Source organism: Candoia aspera, chromosome 6 (genome assembly GCF_035149785.1).
Source record: "Candoia aspera isolate rCanAsp1 chromosome 6, rCanAsp1.hap2, whole genome shotgun sequence".
Taxonomy (NCBI): Eukaryota; Metazoa; Chordata; class Lepidosauria; order Squamata; family Boidae; genus Candoia; species Candoia aspera.
This window is the reverse complement of record NC_086158.1, coordinates 91,840,750-91,862,071: the sequence shown is the minus strand read 5'-3', so window position 1 is coordinate 91,862,071 and position 21,322 is coordinate 91,840,750. Positions and strand designations below refer to the sequence as shown.

The following is a 21,322-nucleotide window of genomic DNA, read 5'->3' as shown; positions in this document are numbered from 1 at the left end:
TATATTTTCTCCCTGTTTAGCTCTCTTTCCAATGTCTTGGATTATGTAAAGCTAGAGGAAAGAACTAGTCTTCCAGTGATGGATCAAGATATCAGAATAAAACATTGTGAACTGCATACCAACAGTTCTGTTGTAGGACTCAGTTTATATTGAGAGGGACAGTTTCTTCCTGTTTGACTTCCATAGCAAAATCTGTCCATTCTTCTAAAGTTTAGAGGCAAATTTCCATAATTTCATAGGATGATTGTTTGATTCCAGGCATGACATTTCTGATCCATTAATGTGATACCCAAATGAAGCCAAACTATTGTTTAATGTTAAATGACCAAGACTTATATTCATGTTCTCTCCTCTTACTGGGCTACAGGGAGGAGATTGCACACTTCTCCCTCTGCTTTTCAATAGCTACCTGGAGGATCTATGGTAAGCCTTGAATATATGTATTGAGACAAGCCAGCTCTGAAGCTGGTTAATAACAATAAACTATATTCAACCAAGTTTAAAATCTAAATATAGCAATACATTATAATTAATTGAAAACAGTAGTGGAAAGAAGCTTACAATAAATTATAATATTGGCAAGCCTAGGCTGTGAATCTTTAACAGTTTGCAAACAGAATTTTAAAAACATCAGTTTTTTTTGTGGGGGGGTTATGCAAAGTCCTTCCTGTGGGAATACTTTAAATATTGGAGAACCATTTTGAGAAATAGCAATTGGTTCTGGTTCTACTTTAATAAGAAGTGATAATAGTTTAGCCCTTAAGCTATGATTTGTAGTCTCTACAACCTATGATTTGTGCAGTTTCCCTCTTTCCTGTCTTGCTAAACAGTAGCTCCCATAGAGAAGCAGCTTTTCAAAGCTTAGTTCACCTCTTTGTATATAATGCTAATTTTGTTTGTTTGTTAGATTTATAATTCACCTTTCCTCCAGAAGCTCAAGGTGGCATAAGTTCTTCTAACTTTTTCCCATGAACTTGGTTGGGCTGATCCAAAGGCTCTTGGTGAGCTTCTGCGGCTGAGTGATCTCAAATTTGGGTCTCCCCTGGCCTAGTCTAAAACACCTTTACCATTACATCACACTGGCTGTCAGTGCTAACATATACTGAGTTGTTAAATTTAATTTAGACAAATATGCATTTTATTTACCAATAGAAAATAAGGAAGGTAAATAATCAAACAGAAGACTCACTGAAGTATGGTTTTCAGATATGGTGAATGGCATCCATTATAGTTCAGTGTTTCTTCCCCACACTGGCAAGCTGCTTACATCCTAAAAACAACTGGTGATAGAAGATAAAAGGAAACTAAAAGCTAAGTATGCTCACATCATTTTCATAAGAAATGATCAAATTGGCTGCAATGAGGGCTGCATAAAAGTGCTTGAGATGCCGTATGCTCCTTATTTTGCAACTTTGTTGGGAATAGAGGAGAATTTTATTTGAGAATGAATTGCTATAATTCCTTCTTCTGAACTAATGCAGGAAGGACATTCTTAAGCTTTTGTACTTCTCCAAGTGTTCTGATACAATTGTGGATCAAAAAAAAGAATGTACACAAAATGTATGTATTAAAAGAATGTTAGTGATAATACCCTACAGAAATCAAGTTCACAGCTTCTTAGTAGAAAAGTGGGGTAAAAAAAAATAGAGCTGTTTCTGAAATGTATAAAAATATTCACATATTGGGAGAAAACAGCATGAAAATGCCACACACAGTTTTGAAAAACAACAACTTATGAGGTGGAAGTGAGGTGAAACACAGCTGAATTTGTTTGCATCCCTAAATTTGAATCATGGATACAAAAGTGGATTCTGTGCTGAAGAAGATAAATGTCAAATTAGGACCAGGTTAATATTTATGGATGGCTCATCTCTCTATCGCAAGCTGAGTAGCTAAGCTGAAGGTTACAAGTAACTGTCCATCCTTGGCCTTGTACTTTTAATTTGACAAGTTGCTTCTACATGTATGCTGAAAACTTGGAAATTTCATTGCTGGTTACACTTGTAAAGCTCAGCCAGAAAGGATTAGTGCAATGCACCCTTTACAGAGAGAGCCTACAAAGCCTCATTTCAGCCTACTGCCCTTGTTACAGACTGGAATGGCCACAGGAATAGCTAATGCTATGACAAAAGGTGGATCTATTAGTCACAAAACATTTGCTACATTCCATCAGAGCAGCCAGCCCCAGCAAGCTGACACAGTGGACTTGAGGACTTTGCCTGTGACAAACTGTCAGTCTTGACTTGGTGGAGCTTCAGAGCACCAGTCAGAGCAGTCAGGGATGATTGAAGTGACAGAGGCCCACTGAGTAAATGGTGAAACATGCCGCAGATTATGAAATATTCAGCTGGGGTGTAAAAGCTCTAAATGCTTTTTCAATTATTAGCACCACCTGCCTTTGCTCCCTGCATGTAACACTAACCGCATGCTAATTGCCACAATTTGTTAGGGCAGTTGCAAGAGAGACTAGGAAAGGCATGCCTTGTTACCCACTGGATCTAAAAAAATAAAACAAAACTGCCCTCCCCACCCCCCCAAAAAACTACATCACTGCATGGAGTGCATGAAAACCGGAAACGTCATGGATGCTCAGCTGGAGCACACATGTTTCTCTCTAAGAAGAGAGTCATCTGCTCAATATGATGAGGCATGGGCATGGATCATAATGCAACTTTGCCTGTAAACTTCTTTACACAATGAGGGGAGGTTGTATACAACCAACACGTGATTCCCTAGGCAGTCCAGGTAAGCGTAATTTGAGGAAGGCTCGTGTGAGTTGACTCTAGCAGAGGTTGATGAGACAGGCACCTTCTAGTGCAGAAAAAGCCACTATGTTAGCACAGATGTAAAACTGGAACCCATTTCTGAAGCTGCTTTTGAGTTTATATCTTTGAAAGCCCTTGCTGGATTGGCCCAACAAACGTTTACTAATTTGGAAAAATACAAGGGAATTGTCCCTGATATTGTTTTAATGTATCCTAATCAAAATGTGAGAGCCACTTTGGTGTAGCGGCTAAGCATCAGACTAGAAACCGGGAGACGTGAGTTCTAGTTCCGTCTTGGGCACAAAGCCAGTTGGGTGACCTCAGGCCAGTCACTCTCTCTCAGTCCCAGGAAGCAGGCAAGGGCAAACCACTTCCAAAATCTTGCCAAGAAAACTGCAGGGACTTGTCCAGGCAGTCTCCAAGAATCGGACATGATTGAACGGATTAAAAAAAAAAAATCAAAACGTAGTGTACTAACCAAAGGCATAGCCCGATTAACCATCTTTCATCTAAGTAGTAAAACCTCCAGAATGTATAGGACTAAAACTGAAGAGAGGGAGTGGAATGAGCTAACCATATTATGAAAACATATTTACTTTTTTTCTTGTCTTGACTTTTTCCTCTAATTCTGGTTTGCTCAGAAAATGCCAGTTGAATGCACTGAAGGTATTTTTAAAGGGCTGGAAGGAGACTGTTGCTCTTTAAAGTATAATACTTGCTCTCTCATGGCAGGTTTGCTGGAAGAGGCATTTGTGGTTTTGCTTGAGGCAGTCTTTCTGTGGGTTATAGCGTAGCATTTGGGGTTGCTCTTGAGTTTCATTGATCATAAGTGGCATTATCTGCTCTGGAAAACTCAGAAAATTTTTACTTTCCTCTCTGCTTGAGCTCAAGTGCGCATAATTTTTGGTAGAAGCACAGAGGAGCTGTGAATATAATTGGAGATCTAGATATGAGATTAGTAGCTTGGTAGATTTTCTAAAATGCATTCAATTGCTTTCTGTTTATTTCTTTGTACAAAACCGTGGATGTTGCTATGCATTGAAAGCCAGCACTGCCTGTCTTTCAAGGTAAAAAAAAACAAAAGTCCAACCTTGGTTTTAAACAAGTAGAGTCTTATCCCCCTTGGTTAAACATCTTCAGAAAAGTGGAAGAGGCATCTCTGCACAGAAGCAAGCTCTATTCCAGATCTAGAGACAGGTCGGACAACCCATTCACGATATTTGGCTAAATCCTGTACCAAGGTGCATGCAAGTAAGGGTGGTGATGGTGGATGAGGAAGAAGTTGGGCAACTCCTCAAATGCGAGGTTGGTATGATGATAGTCACCCAGTAGCTTTCTGATGGTGCAATTTCAGAAATGGCTTTTGCATCCATATGTGCTAAGAATCCTGAACTCTCTGCCATAGAATCTGTACATATTTTGTGGAATCTTTCTGGCTAGGGATGCATAATTGTGCTCCTCCAGATGTAGCTGGACTCTTAACAGCCACGATGCCTCACTGTCATCCATGCTGCCTAGGACTAATGGGAACTGGGGCAACATAACATTTGAAGAAACGCATGACTCATTCCTGCTCTAGATGGTACATTCAGTTTGCACTGGGTCTTGACTAGACCTGTTGCATCTATCACCTCTCAGGAAACCGAAAATGTCCCAGTGATATTTCATGTCAAGGAAACTGGTAATGATCAGTGTATCATCCATGTAAGTTTTTCAACTAGGAGGATTTCCCCCCCCCACCAAGGAAATCAATAATTTCTTGATTAAAATACTTTCCCCCCCACATTCATGAACAGCTACCCAAACAGAACAGAATTAATAATTATGAGAAGGGAACAGATTTAGTAATAATGATCAAATGTTAGAAACAAGATAAACAATAAAGCAATTAAGAGCAATTGTAATAACTATTGAAGAGTAGAAAAACTGAAACAGACATGCCAAGTTAAATTGCCTGGACAATTTAAAACAGTTTTAATCTGACATGAAACCGATGGTGCAATTTCAGAAATGGCTTTTGCATCCATATGTGCTAAGAAACCCTGAACTTGCCTTGGGCTTCAGGAATTGACACCACATCGATTCTTTGCATCAGTCATACATCTGGAAGATGGCTGTCCTAAAATTAGGGTGCCATTTAGCATAATAGATAAAGAAGACTTTCAGATGAACATTCACAGGTCGCTATGTTAGCCCGCAAGCTTAAACCCACAGAAGGGAATCAGTCACTCTTATTCTGAGGGACACTTCTGTGGCCCTCTCAACTTCTTTCTGACTTGGACTTGCCTTGGGCTTTAGGAATTGACAGATTTGGTATCTATATTACTGTACTTGTTTCATTGTATTAGTGCAAGATGCTGTGGCCAATGCCACTTCCCAGAAGAGCAAATTGTAGACTACAGTCTTTTTGTCTACTCCTGGTTCACTTTCAGTACATGAGGGTGAAAAACAATTTTCATTATACATATTTTGCCACAAGAAATGCTTTGAAGATTGCTACAGATCCCCCTGTTGTCATAGAAAGTGGGCATTGTGTTGAGCATTAAAGTCATGCATTCTGGATATAGCACTCAGTAGTCAGTTTGCTGTTTGTTGTTTATTCGTTTAGTCGCTTCCGACTCTTCGTGACTTCATGGACCAGCCCACGCCAGAGCTTCCTGTCGGTCGTCAACACCCCCAGCTCCCCCAGGGACGAGTCCGTCACCTCTAGAATATCATCCATCCATCTTGCCCTTGGTCGGCCCCTCTTCCTTTTGCCTTCCACTCTCCCTAGCATCAGCATCTTCTCCAGGGTGTCCTGTCTTCTCATGATGTGGCCAAAGTATTTCAGTTTTGCCTTTAATATCATTCCCTCAAGTGAGCAGTCTGGCTTTATTTCCTGGAGGATGGACTGGTTGGATCTTCTTGCAGTCCAAGGCACTCTCAGAATTTTCCTCCAACACCACAGTTCAAAAGCATCGATCTTCCTTCGCTCAGCCTTCCTTATGGTCCAGCTCTCGCAGCCATATGTTACTACAGGGAACACCATTGCTTTAACTATGCGGGCCTTCTGAAAAGACATGTAAAATCTGTGTGGTTGCTGTAAAATGATGTAATTGAAAGCTTCAGGTTGGGGATGCAAAATATGATTGGGCAGATTTCTAAAATATTTCCGGTACAGCCTATTAAAGCTTCAAAAGAGTCACATCAGAAGCTATATGTAATAAAAGCAGCCACCTGGCTTTCTCTACTCTCCCAATAGGTCAGGGTGGAATTTTGGTTTCTATTCCTTCTACTTCACTGTAGATGTTAATATCAACTCTTGTGCTGTTTATTTGGGAGAGAAAAAGGGGAAATGTGTATGCATCTTTAGGTAAAGAATGCCAGCTTCAACTACAATTGTTCTTGTTAATGAAAACTAATAAGTGAGACTAGTGTCTCTATACCATATTTAAAACTAATCTCACATTTTCATTGTTTCTTAAATGTGGGTGTGGCAAAAGATAGTACATGCTTTACTCTTTGTTATGATATCAGCTGATATTAATCCCAATGTATTTTCTTGCTCAGACACGATCCTTTATTAATCCCTGGCAATGAACAAGTGGACAACATGGATTGCAATGTGAAAAAATATGACTCCACAGGGATGTTTCATTGGTGTCCAGCAAAGGAGATTGACAAGGTTATTTTGGTGAGTAGCTGAAGGAAATTTCATACCGCATGATCAGATGGAATTATATTGAATTTCTTCAGCACTCTTTTGTGTTTCTGACCTTGCATATAACTATTACAGTGTACCAAGAATCCGCAAATGAGAAATCTGTGGACAGTTAAGTTTTCTGTGACTTAGGTTTTCTTGTCATTTTCATGATTTTCATGACTGTTGGTGGTCCAAAGAGTTTGGGGCTCGTTAAGGTTTACTGTTTTGTGTTTAGTGTCTACAACAGGGCTGTGTGAATGTTAGTTTCAGAGATTCAATAGCAATGATTGACTCATTGAGCTAACTTTCTGAATCACATTTGACAGGTGATTTGAACTAGCTAATCTGATGCCACTGGGATGAATTCAGATCCTTTTGCAAAAGCATAGAAATGGCTCTTCCACAATTGAATCAAACCAATAGGATAGTTCAGGTTGAATATCAGATCAAATAGTTCAGTTTTCTAAAACTGAAGTGTTGGATGAAATCAGATTGATTTTCCAAATTAAATTGACAATCCCACACAGATTTTACATGTCTTTTCAGAAGCCACGTTCTACAAGCATGATGCCTGTGGTTATCCTTTCCCCTGGAAGAGTCAGAGCTGATTTCAGGTCCTGTGCTTTTAGGTTTAAGGGGGAAAAAAAACTGATTTGTAAGTGGCTGTATGATATCACATAACTATATCCAAACTAATTAACCCTGAAGCACCAAGCTGATAATTAGAAACTAGTCAATGAAGACATTTGGTTTCTTGATTAATAAATACACCCCAGTCATTTGTTATAGGAAAAATTCATAGGATCATTAAATTCTGCATATATGTCATTTGCAATTAATGCTCTCTAACTACACTATCAGTGTGACTGAGCAGCTTTCAAATCATTAAAATCCCACTCAACACAAGCATTTAAAATGTGAGATATGAGTTAGAGGATGCACTTGATCAATATTGTACCCTTGATTACCATCATGAAAACTCTTACATTATAATCAGAGATTTGTGTGCACATGCTTTGCGCTACTCTTTATCTACATGGCAATTGATTATTCAAGTATGTACATAGGTACAGCACTGAAATTATCAGAACTGTTTGTGTGTGTGTGTGTGTGTTTATTTGAGTGCTTTGGACTTCAGGTGTTTCCTTGTGATTCAGTAAAGCAGTCTGACTTTTTTTCAAGCTTTTACTCAAGCCAGAAGAAAATATTAAGGAATCTGTTCATTAAAGTTCATGTGACTATTAACATGCAGCGTCTTTTTTCAAGTGTGTGTGTAAGGCTGAAGTAGCCCCTATGCCCATCCATTTTTGCTAAACAAAACTCCATTTTCACACATTTTTCAAGGCAAATCTAGGTAGTGGCAGAGAAAGTGGTGCTTCAGAAAACAGTATTTTCATGTTGTGTTCTATCCTCTTTTTGTTCACGTTACATTTTAATGTGCTGTACACTGGTGATAGTTCCCTTCTTTGTTGTCATTATCCAGTGATTTAGAGATATTTCTATTACATATTTATCCAGAGGTGCCATTCGGGGCAACATTTCTGTGATATCACATTCTAAGGAATCCCCTTCTTGATTCATTGTTTGGATTGGGGACAGCCATCAAACTGACTCAACTAATCTAATCCAATTACCTCGTGACTTCTTACTTTGTTAGGTTTGGTGAAAGTTTGTGCCATTTGTGTCCATCCGCTTGTGTGAAGCACAAGCAGCTCCATATGTCACAGCTAAGGTTGAGACTTGTGTGAAACCAAGTCCCATTGGACTTTCCCTTTATTCAGTGGGTGTAGATTTTGTTTCAGTGGTTGCTTTTTCAAGACTTCCCTGCAATGCTGAGTAGCGCAACCAATAATACTGACAGCTCTGGTTTATTCTAACGATCATATGGCAAAACCTTGTTCTTCATGTTCTCAAGGGAGTTTGCATAATAACCATGACATTGTCTGGAATTGCAGTATTGGCATTTAAGCGATCAATATACCAGTCGGTTCCACTGAGTAAATTGTTAAGAATTTGATTCAAAACGGTTTAAATTGATATGCATGCCACAGTGTTCATTAGACCACCAGGGACAAGTTTTCCATACGTTGTTAAATAACTGAGGGCGACAGATGTCAGCTAGAATATTTTAAGTATATTTTAAACAGAGACGACACTTAATGACCTTAATGTTCCACTTCACAAAGTTTGCATGTTAAAAAAAATGACATTAGAGGTACCCTCTTTGTCTGGTTATGATTGAAGATTCATTTACTATATTTGCCACAGTGTGTGTGTTTGTGTAAGAGAAAGAAAGAAGGAAGGAAGGAAAGAAGGAAAGAAGGAAAGAAGGAAAGAAGGAAAGGACGAACGAACTTCATAGCAATTATACAAACTGCACTTTTAATAGTCACACTTTTAAACAGTTCGATGAGCAACCTGCCACCTTAAGGCAATTTTGTAACACCAGGTCTGAAAATCACAAATGATAGGGGCTGAATCATATCAGCTTCATCTCTCATAAAAAGATAGGCAGTTGCTTTCAGCCTTAACTGTATTCATTTAATCTCATGGTCTGTTCCATTAAATGGTATTTCCAAAAGAAATCCGAGTCTGTATTCAGCGGATTCAAGCAGATTCAGACTTGCAAGATTTTGTTACAATAACCATATAATAAAAGTAGTGTTGGCATTCATAACTTTGGTTCCCTAGACTGGTCTACCTTGGGCTGACATCAGTCTTGCAAGTCTGAATACACTTCCCCTCTCCCAGCCTTTATCTTCATGAGAACTGAGGAGAGTCCTGTATGAGATGCTTTCTCAAATTACATTTCTGCCCCAGACACAGATTTTCTTTATCTGACTGTTGTCTCGGAAGCAGCTCTTCCTCCTGTTCCTCAGGGTGATTCCTTCTTCCCATTACATCAGGAGACCTAAGCAAAGCCTTTCCTTTGATATCCTTCAGCCCTCTTTTCTTCCTCCTGGCCAGTATCAGAGATCAGTGGGCTAGATTACTCAAGCAGCAATGGTCCACCATAGAATATCTAACTACCACTAATTAATCACACATAGTCCTGAAAATACTCCCCCCAGAATTATCAGACTTATACCACAGCTGACTTAAACATTTCCTTTTTATCAGTGAATCACTGTTATAAATGATATCCATATCTAGATATCTCTAATCATCAAGTTCTATTTAGCATGTCATCCGGTGATGTCAAAAGGATCAAGATGGCGGCTGTAATGGAGTGATCAAAGCTCCGCCCATTATTTTTGTCCCGACACCCCAATGTCATTCCTTCTTACCCCATTACTAGTCTGATGGAATGTGTGAATGTGATACAGTCCATAACTTTTGAAGACCTGGTTCTTATCTTCCATACCAACAATGTGGGATTCTACTTAACAGCTACTATATTCTTCTGCTTTCCAAACTCTATATTTTTTTCTAAGCTTTGAGCATTTAATATTATATTAAAATATTATTGAACTAAAAATACAGAAACAATTTCCTTGTGTTCTCATGCTTTTGCAGGCACAGTAGTGCTTGATTCAGGTGGTGTCTTGCTAGCATCTAAAACTCTTTTTTTCTTCTCTGTGTGGCCCTCCTTTCCCAATTTTGTTTTGCTTTTTTCAGACACGAAGTGAAGCTGCTATGACAGTCCTCAGTGGCCATGTGGTGGTTTGTATATTTGGAGATGTGACGTCAGCGCTGATTGGACTAAGAAATTTTGTGATGCCGCTCAGAGCAAGCAACTTTCACTACCATGAGCTCAAACACATTGTGTTTGTTGGCTCCCTTGAATATTTAAGGAGGGAATGGGAGACCATGCATAACTTCCCCAAGGTCTCCATTTTGCCTGTAAGTCCAAAGACTTGATCCTTCCTCCCTCCCTCCCTCCCTCCCTCCCTCCCTTTGATCTTGGGTTTCATTGTTTTGTTCTTGACTAGTTATAAGCCTCAGGACTTGGCCTTTCCCTGTTTGTTGTAGCTATGAAAACTAAGCCCTGTGAGACCTTATTAGAAGAAATTTGCCGATGTACTCAGTCCCTTGTCAAGGATGAAATTCAGCTGCTATCAAATATGTTAGCAATGTTGCTCATTGAACACTTGCCCGAATGCCTTGCATACAGCCAGTTTGATGTTCTGATTTTTCTTGACAGCATGACAATTATTAGTTATGGCATTATTTATGCCTATGAAACCTTTGAAAACATTTTGTATTATTTGCCTATTACCTGATCTCTGCCTTTGCACAGATCTGTGAAAGCTGGCCTGTTGGCTTTCTTCTCTTTAATACCCCAACAGGGACATCTTATCTATTTCTTAAGGTGGTACAGAGTCAAAGGACATGAATTTCTTCATCACCAAATGAGAACAGAATTGAGAAGGCCCCAATTTCTCACCATTTATGGCTCAGTGTTAATGATAATGCAGATTTTACAATAGGTTGCCATTCACACAAGGGCAGGAAGAAAATCACTACCTTGTCCACATTTACATGTTTCTTTGAATACTATGTTTGCTTAATCTTCCCTCCAAAAAGACAACTTACAAAAATAAACAAAATAAGGGTAAAATAAAACAAAATGCCTACAGTCAAAATTGAAACTGAAATCCATCATTACATGTTTGGCGGGGCTGTTTCATATTAACCTTTGAAGCTGAAGCAATCTCTCCATTTATCCCACTTGTCATAAAGCTGAGGAACACAAAACAGGAGAACACCATCACAGATTAGCTGTGCATCTCTCTCTCTCCCCCCCTGGATTGTGTTCCCTCTAGCTCTTACTCTAATTCACATCCATGCCAAATTTGCACAGCTATGGCCTGAAGGAAGTCATCCTATTTGTAATGTTAAAACCATCCAATAGTTTTGAGTATATTTTATAAACATGTGCAAACACATATAAACAATAAGAGCATCATAGTATTTTGCTACATGGCCCAATTAGTAATTTTGCTGCTAGAAAACAGCATGCATGTGGTGCTTATCAATTTAGGGTTCCTTTCTCTTCTGAACAAAATCCCAGTTTGTTTAAGCAAATGTCATGGCAGGATAGCTTAGAAAAAGATGAAACTTGCTGCAGGTACTATGGTTTTGATCTCTCTCTCTCTCTCTCTCTCTCTCTATATATATATATATATATATATAAATAAATAAATAAATAAAAAGAGAGAGATTGCTTTCTGTTTAGGTCCGTAAAGGGTATCATTCTTTTCCATAACACTGGCACAGCTCCAGTATTTCCAGTGGTGGGTATCTGAACACACCCCTTGCTATGCTTAGAAAGACAGTTCTTGCCCAGGAGACTGACGGACATCAAGATGGTTCTAAGTTGCAGTCATGATGCAGAAAGTTTGGCATCATCCCTCTTCCTTGTTTGTTAGTAATAGCTTGACTGAGTATTGAGACTTAACAGTAAAATGCTGCCATCAGCACCAACTACCCTTTTAGATTAGCACGTTTCTTCTATTCCCTGGCACACAGTTAGACCAGCTTAATGTCAGAGCATAAAAAGAATACTTGTTAAATAATTTCCCAAAGCTCCTTCTCGGTGTTTAATTTGTTTTCTTTCATTCCCTTCCTCTTTTCTCTCCCCCTTTCTCTGCTGAAGGGTACACCATTAAGCCGAGCTGATTTAAGGGCTGTCAACATCAACCTCTGCGACATGTGCGTCATCCTGTCAGCCAATCAGAATAATATTGATGATACTTCGCTGCAGGACAAGGAATGCATCTTGGCGTCACTCAACATCAAATCTATGCAGTTTGATGACAGCATTGGGGTCTTGCAGGCTAATTCCCAAGGTAAGGACTGCCCTATAATACTTCTCTACAGTGCCTAAAGGGGACAGGATCTGGCAGGAAGAATATCTCTCACTCAGTAACTCAAAGGGACTGTCCATCAGCTTGCTTGATGGTTAAACCTGCTGATCGGGATGATGGGGTTTTAGTGCAGCATGCACAGGAACAAAAGCTAATTTGGGTGATCTTCTGCAAGAGAACAAAGGTTGATTGGGGAGAGAATTTTATTCCATTGTACTCACTGCTCAGTCTGTAGAACTCTGCACCCTGTCTGTGCATAACGATAAAGTCAGACTGATACGCTTTGCATTGCCAGAGGTTGTGTTTCCTTATGCTGCATGCAAAAGGGGATGATTGCAAGTGCGTTTGACCAGCATCTTTGCTTTGTCCACCAGTTTATATCATCTAAATGTCATACAATGCTGCAGCAGCAGCAACACCTTTCGGGGCAGGGGTGTGGGGAGAGAGAAAAAAGATGGGGAGGATTTTGTAAAGACCTGTTTACAATCTGCACAGAAGTCCTTACAGTCTTGTTCAAAATCCTTCCAATTTCCAAAGCACAGCACCTAAGAGTACACCTTTCTGAACACATATTTTTTGCTCCTTTGTTTCATTAATGTTTTCCCAAGATCACAAAACAGATTAAAACATTTTAAACCTCAGATAGACAGATCATCGGCAAACAAGGCTTGATATTTCATCAGTGCCTCCTACCTGCCCTGAATATTGCAATATAGAAAGAAACCAATCAATAAAAATATGCTGAATAAATACCAAAATACTGCATGTTGTGGCAATGAATATTTCATTTATTCATTTGGATCTTCCTCCTGCCTCCCTTGATCCCTGTATGTAGAAGTCTAAAGGTAACAAAAGCAATCACCCTCTTCTTTCCATTCAATTATAATTCATAACTCCAGAAAATTGCTCTCATTCAAAAATCTACTATTGAAGATTTGATGGACAATGAAAGTGAAAAATAAATCGTGATAATGGTAGGGATCACTTTTGTATTTCACTTCCCTATTTAAAACAGGAATGATCCCTATGTAACAGTAAAACCCAGGGCCGCAACTAGGGGGGGCAACCAGGGCATGTGCCCCGGGCGCCGCACTGGTGGGGCACCAAAATGAGTGCTGGGGGGGGCACCCAAATGGGCGCAGAATCCATGTTTGCCCAGGGTGACACAGACCCTAGTTGCGGCCCTGGTAAAACCTAAGATTATATGCTGGGGAACAGTTGTCTGGCCATTTAATTATTCACTATTAGCATCTACACGGAATACTGATACTCTAGAAACTTTATAACCATTTAATATGAAGAGAGCCATTGATGTAAGAAGTCTGTTCAAGTCAGTCAACCGGATTGCATTTCAAGATGTTATAGGATATGGAATTTGTATACTTGAATGTTTGAACTGATTGTTAATATTTATTATGTACTTCCAAACAATATAAAAATGGTCATGTTTACATCTATATGACTTTTGGGGTGGGGTGAGTGGAATATGGAAGTCAGCCAACATCACCTAAGTGTTGCCACCTAACTGGGATTTCAAATTATACTCCAAGACAACAAACTTGGCTATCATTTTGTAAGATATGTAATTCAGTATAACAAATCTGGTATACCACTGGGAACTGGTTTGTCTGTTCTAGATCAGCCTTGATGTCCTCAAATGATAGCAGGGAACCCTCCTGATTATGGAAGTATGGGATTGTACTTAGAAGACACAGGAGTGATTTGAATTGGTAGGAATTTCCTTCTACTATCATCACCCAGCCTTACTGGGTTGACCAGACCAAGAAATCAATTCTACAGGAAGGCAAAAACTATGTTTATTGAGATTGGTTATAATAACAGAATCTGCTATACCTCCTCCCCCTTCTTATACTTCAGTGATATAGGAAGGTTCTATCTGAGCTACCTCTGAATATTATCTGTCTGTTTTTGTAGTGAGTAAGGAAGATGACCTTGGCAGAGATATTCATGTTCTATTACCAAAGTGATGAGGGATAAAGCATATCTTAAGTGCACAGTTTGGTGTAGTGGTGAAGGCACCAGGCTACAAATCGGGAGACCATGAGTTCTAGTCCCACCTCAGGCACAAAGCCAGCTGGGTGACCCTGGGCCAATCACTTTCTCTCAGCCCTAGGACGGAGTCAATGGCAAACCACTTCTGAAAAACCTTGTCCAGAAAATTGTGGGGACTTGTCCAGGCAGTCTCCAAGAATCAGACATGACTGAATGGATTAAAAAAAAAAAGTGCACAATACACAGATACCATTTGTAAGTCTCTCAGAAATTAGTCAGCTAATTTCACAATAATGGTGAAGTGATCATTGTAAAGATAAAAGTCTCTACTAATTAAGCTTAAGGTCAGTATAGCATATTCAATAGTACTAGCCACGTGTCAACCCCCAAATATGTATTCCTCTTTAGAATCCCCATCCACAGAGCCATTTAGTATAAACAGGTTCACAGAGCCATTTAGTATAAACAGGTTCACAGGTTCATCAACCACCAGTCCCCATGATTAATCCCCTTATCTTTTGACTTATTGGTTTAGGTGCAGTTGAGACCATTAGCCAGAGGAGGTTCACTATTATATTGGGAGAACAGAGTTTTGTCATTTGGACCCAATCTGGTGTTAAAGTCACCAGCAAGTATCACAGCAGAATCAGGATACACTGCAGTGACTCCAACAGGTACCCCAGCTTGTCCCAACAAATATTCAGTTGTCTGAACCCAGATCACAAGTTCTAGAATGGCTGCTTTGATTTCATATGAAATCAAGGTACTAAAGTCACCTTGGCCCTGCCTCTACTCAGGCTTGGACTGGCCTTTAAGGCATATGACCTAAGTCTTCCTCCATATGTTTTTATGTTTCTTGAAGGAGGACAATGTCAGAACCATTGATCAGACTCAGAAAGGTGCACAGAGACAGTTAATATCATCTTGTTGCCAAATTGTTCCAACTGGCCAGATGAGAAAACTCACCTTGTTTCAGCTGATCTGCTCTCTGAAACATCCAAGAATGTAGCAGGGTTTTGTGTGATTGCTATGGCCATTAGGAGGCCAATGGTCCACACTTTTGACTGTTATATAACCAATAATTTATAGGTTTATATTCCTCACCCAGGGACAGAATTAATCTGTGGCTAATGTCCTATTTAATCTATTTTTTCCCATTTGTTTTTGTTTTTATTTAATCTTTATTTCACCTTACACTTTACTGAGTTTATCTTTCTTATTATTACTTTGGAATGGATAACTTTGCTATTATTTGATTTCAGCAGTAAAGAGTAGTTTATTATGCATAATTATTATTTATTATATGTATAATGAAATATGTATAATATAATACACTGTTTGCTAATTTATGAATAATTATAATACATAATATTAATATATTGCCAAACATATTAATAATATGTTCTGTAATATTATTATATATTATAATGATTCATTAATAATAAATTATAGAACATTAGTCTTCAGCTGGTAAGACATGAACAAAATTAAAGCAACACATACCGGTGGTGCTATAATTTACTTCTTTATTGATTTTTCTTTAAAGAGGAGAGTGAGAAGTTGAAGGAAACAGAAAGAGGAAATCGGACTTACCTGTATGGTGACAAGAATCAGATGCTGATTTAGATTTTCTGTGTGAATGAAAATGATATTTTTATTCCTTGTAATTGGGCCATGAATATTTAGGACCAATAAAGTCCATATATATTAATTATTTCAACTGCTGGTTGAAAGCCACTTCAAAAATCTGTATCATAGAAAAGCCATGAATAATTAAAACAAAAACAAAAACAGCTACATCCATATAGCAGAACCAACGTTTTAATCTTGCATCCCTTTTTCCTGGCTGTTCATCATGATAGACAATGGGCACCCTCATTGGGTTGGTTGGCTGATTGACACCTGAGCTTTGCTATGTAATGGATCAATCTGCTCTCAGGCACTTTGCTTTTAGCCTTCCACCCATAGAGTTTTGTGCCACTTAGCAAATAAAAGTACCACTACTATTACTACAATTACTTATGTATGAACCACTTCTGATCTTTTATTTGTGCTTTCATGACAGAATGTAGGGAGACTTTTTGGAGGCATCTTAAATACCACGGCTCACACAGTCAGGAGCAATTAGATCAAAGGGGATCGTGTGCAACTTGGGCTGGAAACTGTATTTAGAGTGAGATGTATTGGGAGTGGGATAGTTTTAGGTATACAATCGAGCAGAAAGCTCTCCTGTCCAAGCCTCCCCCCATTCTACCCTTAATAAGCAGGATCTACAAAGGCAATAACTTATATCTATAAAGGGGGAGATGCTATTTCTGCTGGTCAGCAAAGAACGCTTTCACTATACAGTTCCTTACCAGTTACTCAATGCATTTATTTGCACAGCAGCTGTCACTTTCTTTTTGTTTAAAAGTTGGTGCATTATTTATCCTGGGAAAACATTTTAAATCATATAATTCAGGTGCAAAATCTGACCCAAATCATTTTCTGTTTTGAAATGCATGGCAGCTGGATTTACCGCAGAGAGAGCTTTTGTGCGCACTCCAACCTGACTCCTCGAACTATTCTAGTTGAAATAGTTTAGAAAAGACTTAAAGATGGGGTTGGCAAGGTTCCACCTGCATGGGAACAGACCCAGAATGATGTGACAACCCAGTGACTCCTGGAGTAGCATCATCTTATAGGACAAAAGAAGAAAGGTAGACAGGTTGCTTCCACACAACAACTGTTCCCAAATTGGGGCATGCCTCTGTGTTCAAACTGAGACAGTTTGATTATGGCAGAACCCACAGGATTAGGGGAGCCTGGTTTTTCACTTTCAGGAACTCAAACCACCCCTCGGCTCACCATTCCATGGTTCTCCTCTTTCTTGTAGCTACAAAGCTTGCAGAGCACCATAGTGACCTTGCATCGGACCCTGAAGACAACTTCCTCTCTCCCCCCTCCTCCCAACCCCATGTAGAAATAAAGATGGAGGATCAAAGTGGAAGGCAGTGTTTTGGCAGCCTTCTGATTTCAGAACCTCTGCAGAGATCAGCTGCTTTTCATCTGTTACCAGCATAAGACCTCAGACCCTGATTTAGTACTTGAATAGTTTTGTTGATTATGATGGAAAGTCTAGATGGCTCCCAGCAATGTCACGTGCATGTTAAAAAGGGTGCGGATAACTTTCGCTTCCTAATGTGTGTTTTGAATCACTCCATCTGATTCTCTGCCTAGTGAGGAATGGGTATCATTGTCATCTGGCAAACAGGACTTATTCAGCATTAGATAATGTCTCTTAATTATGGGATAGAAATGCATGTTTCATTGATTCATTCTGTATACACCATTAATAAATTTGCTTGGGCCCATATATTTTTTCTTGGCTAGAGAGAGGAAAAATCCCACTCATCTTGATTAATTAATTATTCACGCTGAAACCACTTAGAAATTTTCCTTTAAGCAAAAAAAAAAAAAAAGTGAGAAGGAGGAGAAAATGTGGGGTACTCTCGGTCTATCTCCCCTGCCCTCATCTTGATATTAGAATACTTTTGTCTTCCCCAGATATTCTTCAGATATTTCATGGATGAATTTCAAAAGAATTCCTCATTGAATTTTGCTTTAGGTAATCTTCTAAGTAGTAACAGAGGTTCTGTCCCAGAGAGCTCTCTAATTCTTCTCTCCTCATATTTACCACTTTTTCCTCCAGTGATGCCAAAATTATTCCGTTGGGTTTTCAGTGAGGAGCAGAGATACTCCATAGGTGCATTTTGACAAATATAAGCTGTTTAACTGGACTGCTGTGAACTTTGCAGACTTGTCTGAAATGTTCCATTTGTCCTATTTACCAGTTTCACCACTTTAAGGCACCACAAAGCAAAGTTGGTTTGCCATTGATTGATTTCAACAGCTCTTTGTAATCCCAATAATCCATTTGGAGGTAGCAAGTCACTGTTGAAGCCAAGTAGTCAATTGACCAGAAACATTTTTTCTTCCAACCCCATGGATTAAACAGATATTTCAAATCAGATTTAAAAAAAAATCAATTAAGCAAAATCAACAGTGCAGACTCATCTCATATTTAAAGTAATTTCTGCCATACAAATGAGAGGTTCTCTGTTAAGAAAAAGGCTACAGAAAGGCTACTTTTAAGAAGTGACTAATTTGTCAAACAGTAACCAATCTACAATACTCAACAGAAGATCTGAGCATCCATAAATTAGGACAGATTGTGAAGCATTTCCTTGCTGATTTTAAAGCAACAAAAAATATAGCAAACTCTGAATTTGCTCTGGTTTTGATACTTCTCCATCATTATCAAATGTTGGTTGCAATTCCCTGGATGTCCTGGATGTTGCAAGTCTCATAATTCTCAGTCAGCATGTCTAAAAATAAAACCCCTGGAAATCAGAGGTGTCAACAGCACCTCTTATGTGCTGTTTTGATCTTGTGGTCACAGCTGCCATCTGATTTTTTTTTTACACTCTCCCATGGATGCCCCTGTTGGGGATTATGGGAGTTGAAGTCCAATACATCCAGTGGGATCCAGGTGACTGAGGCCAGTACAGGTAGAATATTTTGCACTCTAGAAAACATGAGCTTTACATGCCATGTGGAGAAACAGGAAAACTACTTAGAAGCAGGGATCAATACAGCCCAAGTAAGAAATATTGCTGTTTGATGTCTTCTCTCTCTAAAATAGTCCTCTGCTTGAAAAGGAGCTTGACAGTTCACTTCACATTTCACTGTAGGCCCAAATCCAGTATAATTATACAGTAGATTTGTATAATCCTTATTCCCTGAGAAACTGACTAGTTTACCATAGCTTACCTTGAATGGCCTCAGCTGTTTTACTTGAAAAACCATCTTAGATATCCTTTAGCTTCCAACGAACAGCCACGAAATAGCCAAGAAAGTGAAGACAAATTGTCCCACAGCCATTGCATATATAGTAAATGTTTACAGTCGCTGGTGGTGGATACTGACTCAGTCACATGACTGTCAGCAACTTACAATAGACTGTGCACATAACAACAATGGCTGCATGGCCAATTTAAATACATTGTTATTTGCCCGCTGTTGAAGTTGGGTCAATATCCCACCTAACTGAGTGAACTCCAATGCAAAGTTTATTTATGCTATTATTTATTGCAACTTCCATGCAGTGTTTCTGTTAATGCATACTGAAAAAACTAGGCACTTTCTTCCCCTCCCTCCCTCCCTCCCTCCCTCCCTCCGTATTTCTATATTATTTTGATCATTCTGATGTTGTTTTACCTAGGAGAAAATGGTACAATTGCAGAACCCAACCACTTTCCCTCTTCTGTGTTACTGAAATGGCTTTCCTTTCTAGTGATTAATATCTTTCATCTGGCTTTTTTGAGATCTGTGTTGTGGATGGGTTTTTTTGGCAACCTGGTCCTGTGCAGCAACACGTTCTTGTGATCTGTGGGACCAGAATGTCTTTCCAGTTTTATATCATGTCACAAAATTGCTATACTGTTTACTCACTCCCACACTGCCGTAGTTTGCTAGAATGCTGCCCATGTTGCGTTCTTGCTAAAACTATCCATGGGATAGCGTGTGTGTTAACCAAACATAGCTCGGAGACTGTTGCTTTATGGCATCAAAGATCAACAAACAGAAATTCACTTTGGGCATATGATGTAAGCAGGAGATGATGGGCTAGAAATAATGATTGTGCCTTGCAAGGTTGAGAGAAATAAACAAAGGGGACGAATGACAGCTATAATGGATGGATAGAATCAAAGAGATTAATGGAATCTCCTTAGAAAGCCTGTGAATTATTATTAAAGACAGGTCAGGATGATGAACATTTGTCCATATAGTGCCTAGGAGACTACATTATTTCATGACAACTAAATAGCTAACCGTAAGAAGCTGGAATCTTAAGTAGAAGACCAGCACTGGAGTGAGAGGGGGAGTCTATTTAACTCCTTAAAATCTGCCCCCATTTGTTCCTGAGCTGCTTTTCATCCACAGAGGAAAACATATGCCAGAACCACCAGGAACTGTTATGCCCAATTTAAACACACACACACACGCACACACTTCACTACAGTTGAATATTTGCACTGCTTTTGTTGGTGTCAGCATGATTGATCATTCAGGCATGCATGTCACCACTTAATATTGGAATTGATCAAATGAGAACATGAATGCTAGATCTGAGAGCCAGTCTGGTCTAGTGGTTAAGGCAACAGGCTAGAAACCCGGAGACTGTGAGTTCTAGGCCCGCCTTCGGCACGAAAGCCAGCTGGGTGACCTTGGGCCAGTCACTCTCAGCCCAGCTCACCTCACAGGGTTGTTGTTGTGGGGAAAATAGAAGGAGGAAGGTATATTAGGTATGTTCGCTGCCTTGAGTTATTTATAAAAATAATAAAGGTAGGATAGAAAATAAATAAAATAAAAAAATATCTCAGGCCTAATGCAAAATTTCTGGGTGGAGCTACATGCATAAAATATTACTCAGACGTGAGTAAATATGTGAGTTGGGAAGCAGATTGGAACTCTTCTGGTTATAACTATTATATCCATTTTCCCTATTTTGTTCCTTCTCCTTTTGAATTTCTTTTCTTTTTGCTTTTGCAGAATACAAAATATTTTCCCCTGTTATAATGGATAGTGCATGGGTAGTTCTCACCAAAACGGATAAAGACAATTATACTTAACCACTTCAAGATTTATACAGCATATGTTACAGCAGCTTTACTTCTGTGTAACAACTTGAGATACGCACTTCAGTAATTTAATGTTCTTGGCTAAATGATTTAAGCTGTTATTTTGAATTCTAGATTATAAGAACAATGAATTTCATTAAAAGTGCTTCTCATAGAGTACAAAGCCATCTTATGGCTTTCAGCAGTTCTTAAAGTGGGCTGGGGAAGAAAAAAGAATTGTAGAGTAACATTTTTTTCCCCCAAAGAAATTACAAGAAAGATCACAGTGTAATAGTTCAGATGTAGTTCAGCACTGCAGCATTCAGAGAATAGTTTTCTGAATGACTTCAGCTTATGAGAGTTTTCCCTAGGAACTGTATTTCAACCACA

At 39.1% G+C, this 21,322-nt stretch overlaps 1 protein-coding gene across 4 annotated transcripts in view; it reads left to right on the top strand.

Annotated features, from left to right (window-relative positions):
- Positions 1 to 21,322, top strand: part of KCNMA1 (potassium calcium-activated channel subfamily M alpha 1) — a 542,368-nt gene that overhangs the window by 461,935 nt on the left and 59,111 nt on the right. For all 4 annotated transcript variants that reach the window (XM_063307681.1, XM_063307680.1, XM_063307683.1 and 1 more), the window contains 3 exons: positions 6,315 to 6,438; positions 10,066 to 10,290; positions 12,047 to 12,239. In XM_063307681.1, coding sequence (XP_063163751.1) covers positions 6,315 to 6,438; positions 10,066 to 10,290; positions 12,047 to 12,239 — 542 coding nt within the window. The remainder of the gene's footprint in view (positions 1 to 6,314; positions 6,439 to 10,065; positions 10,291 to 12,046; positions 12,240 to 21,322) is intronic.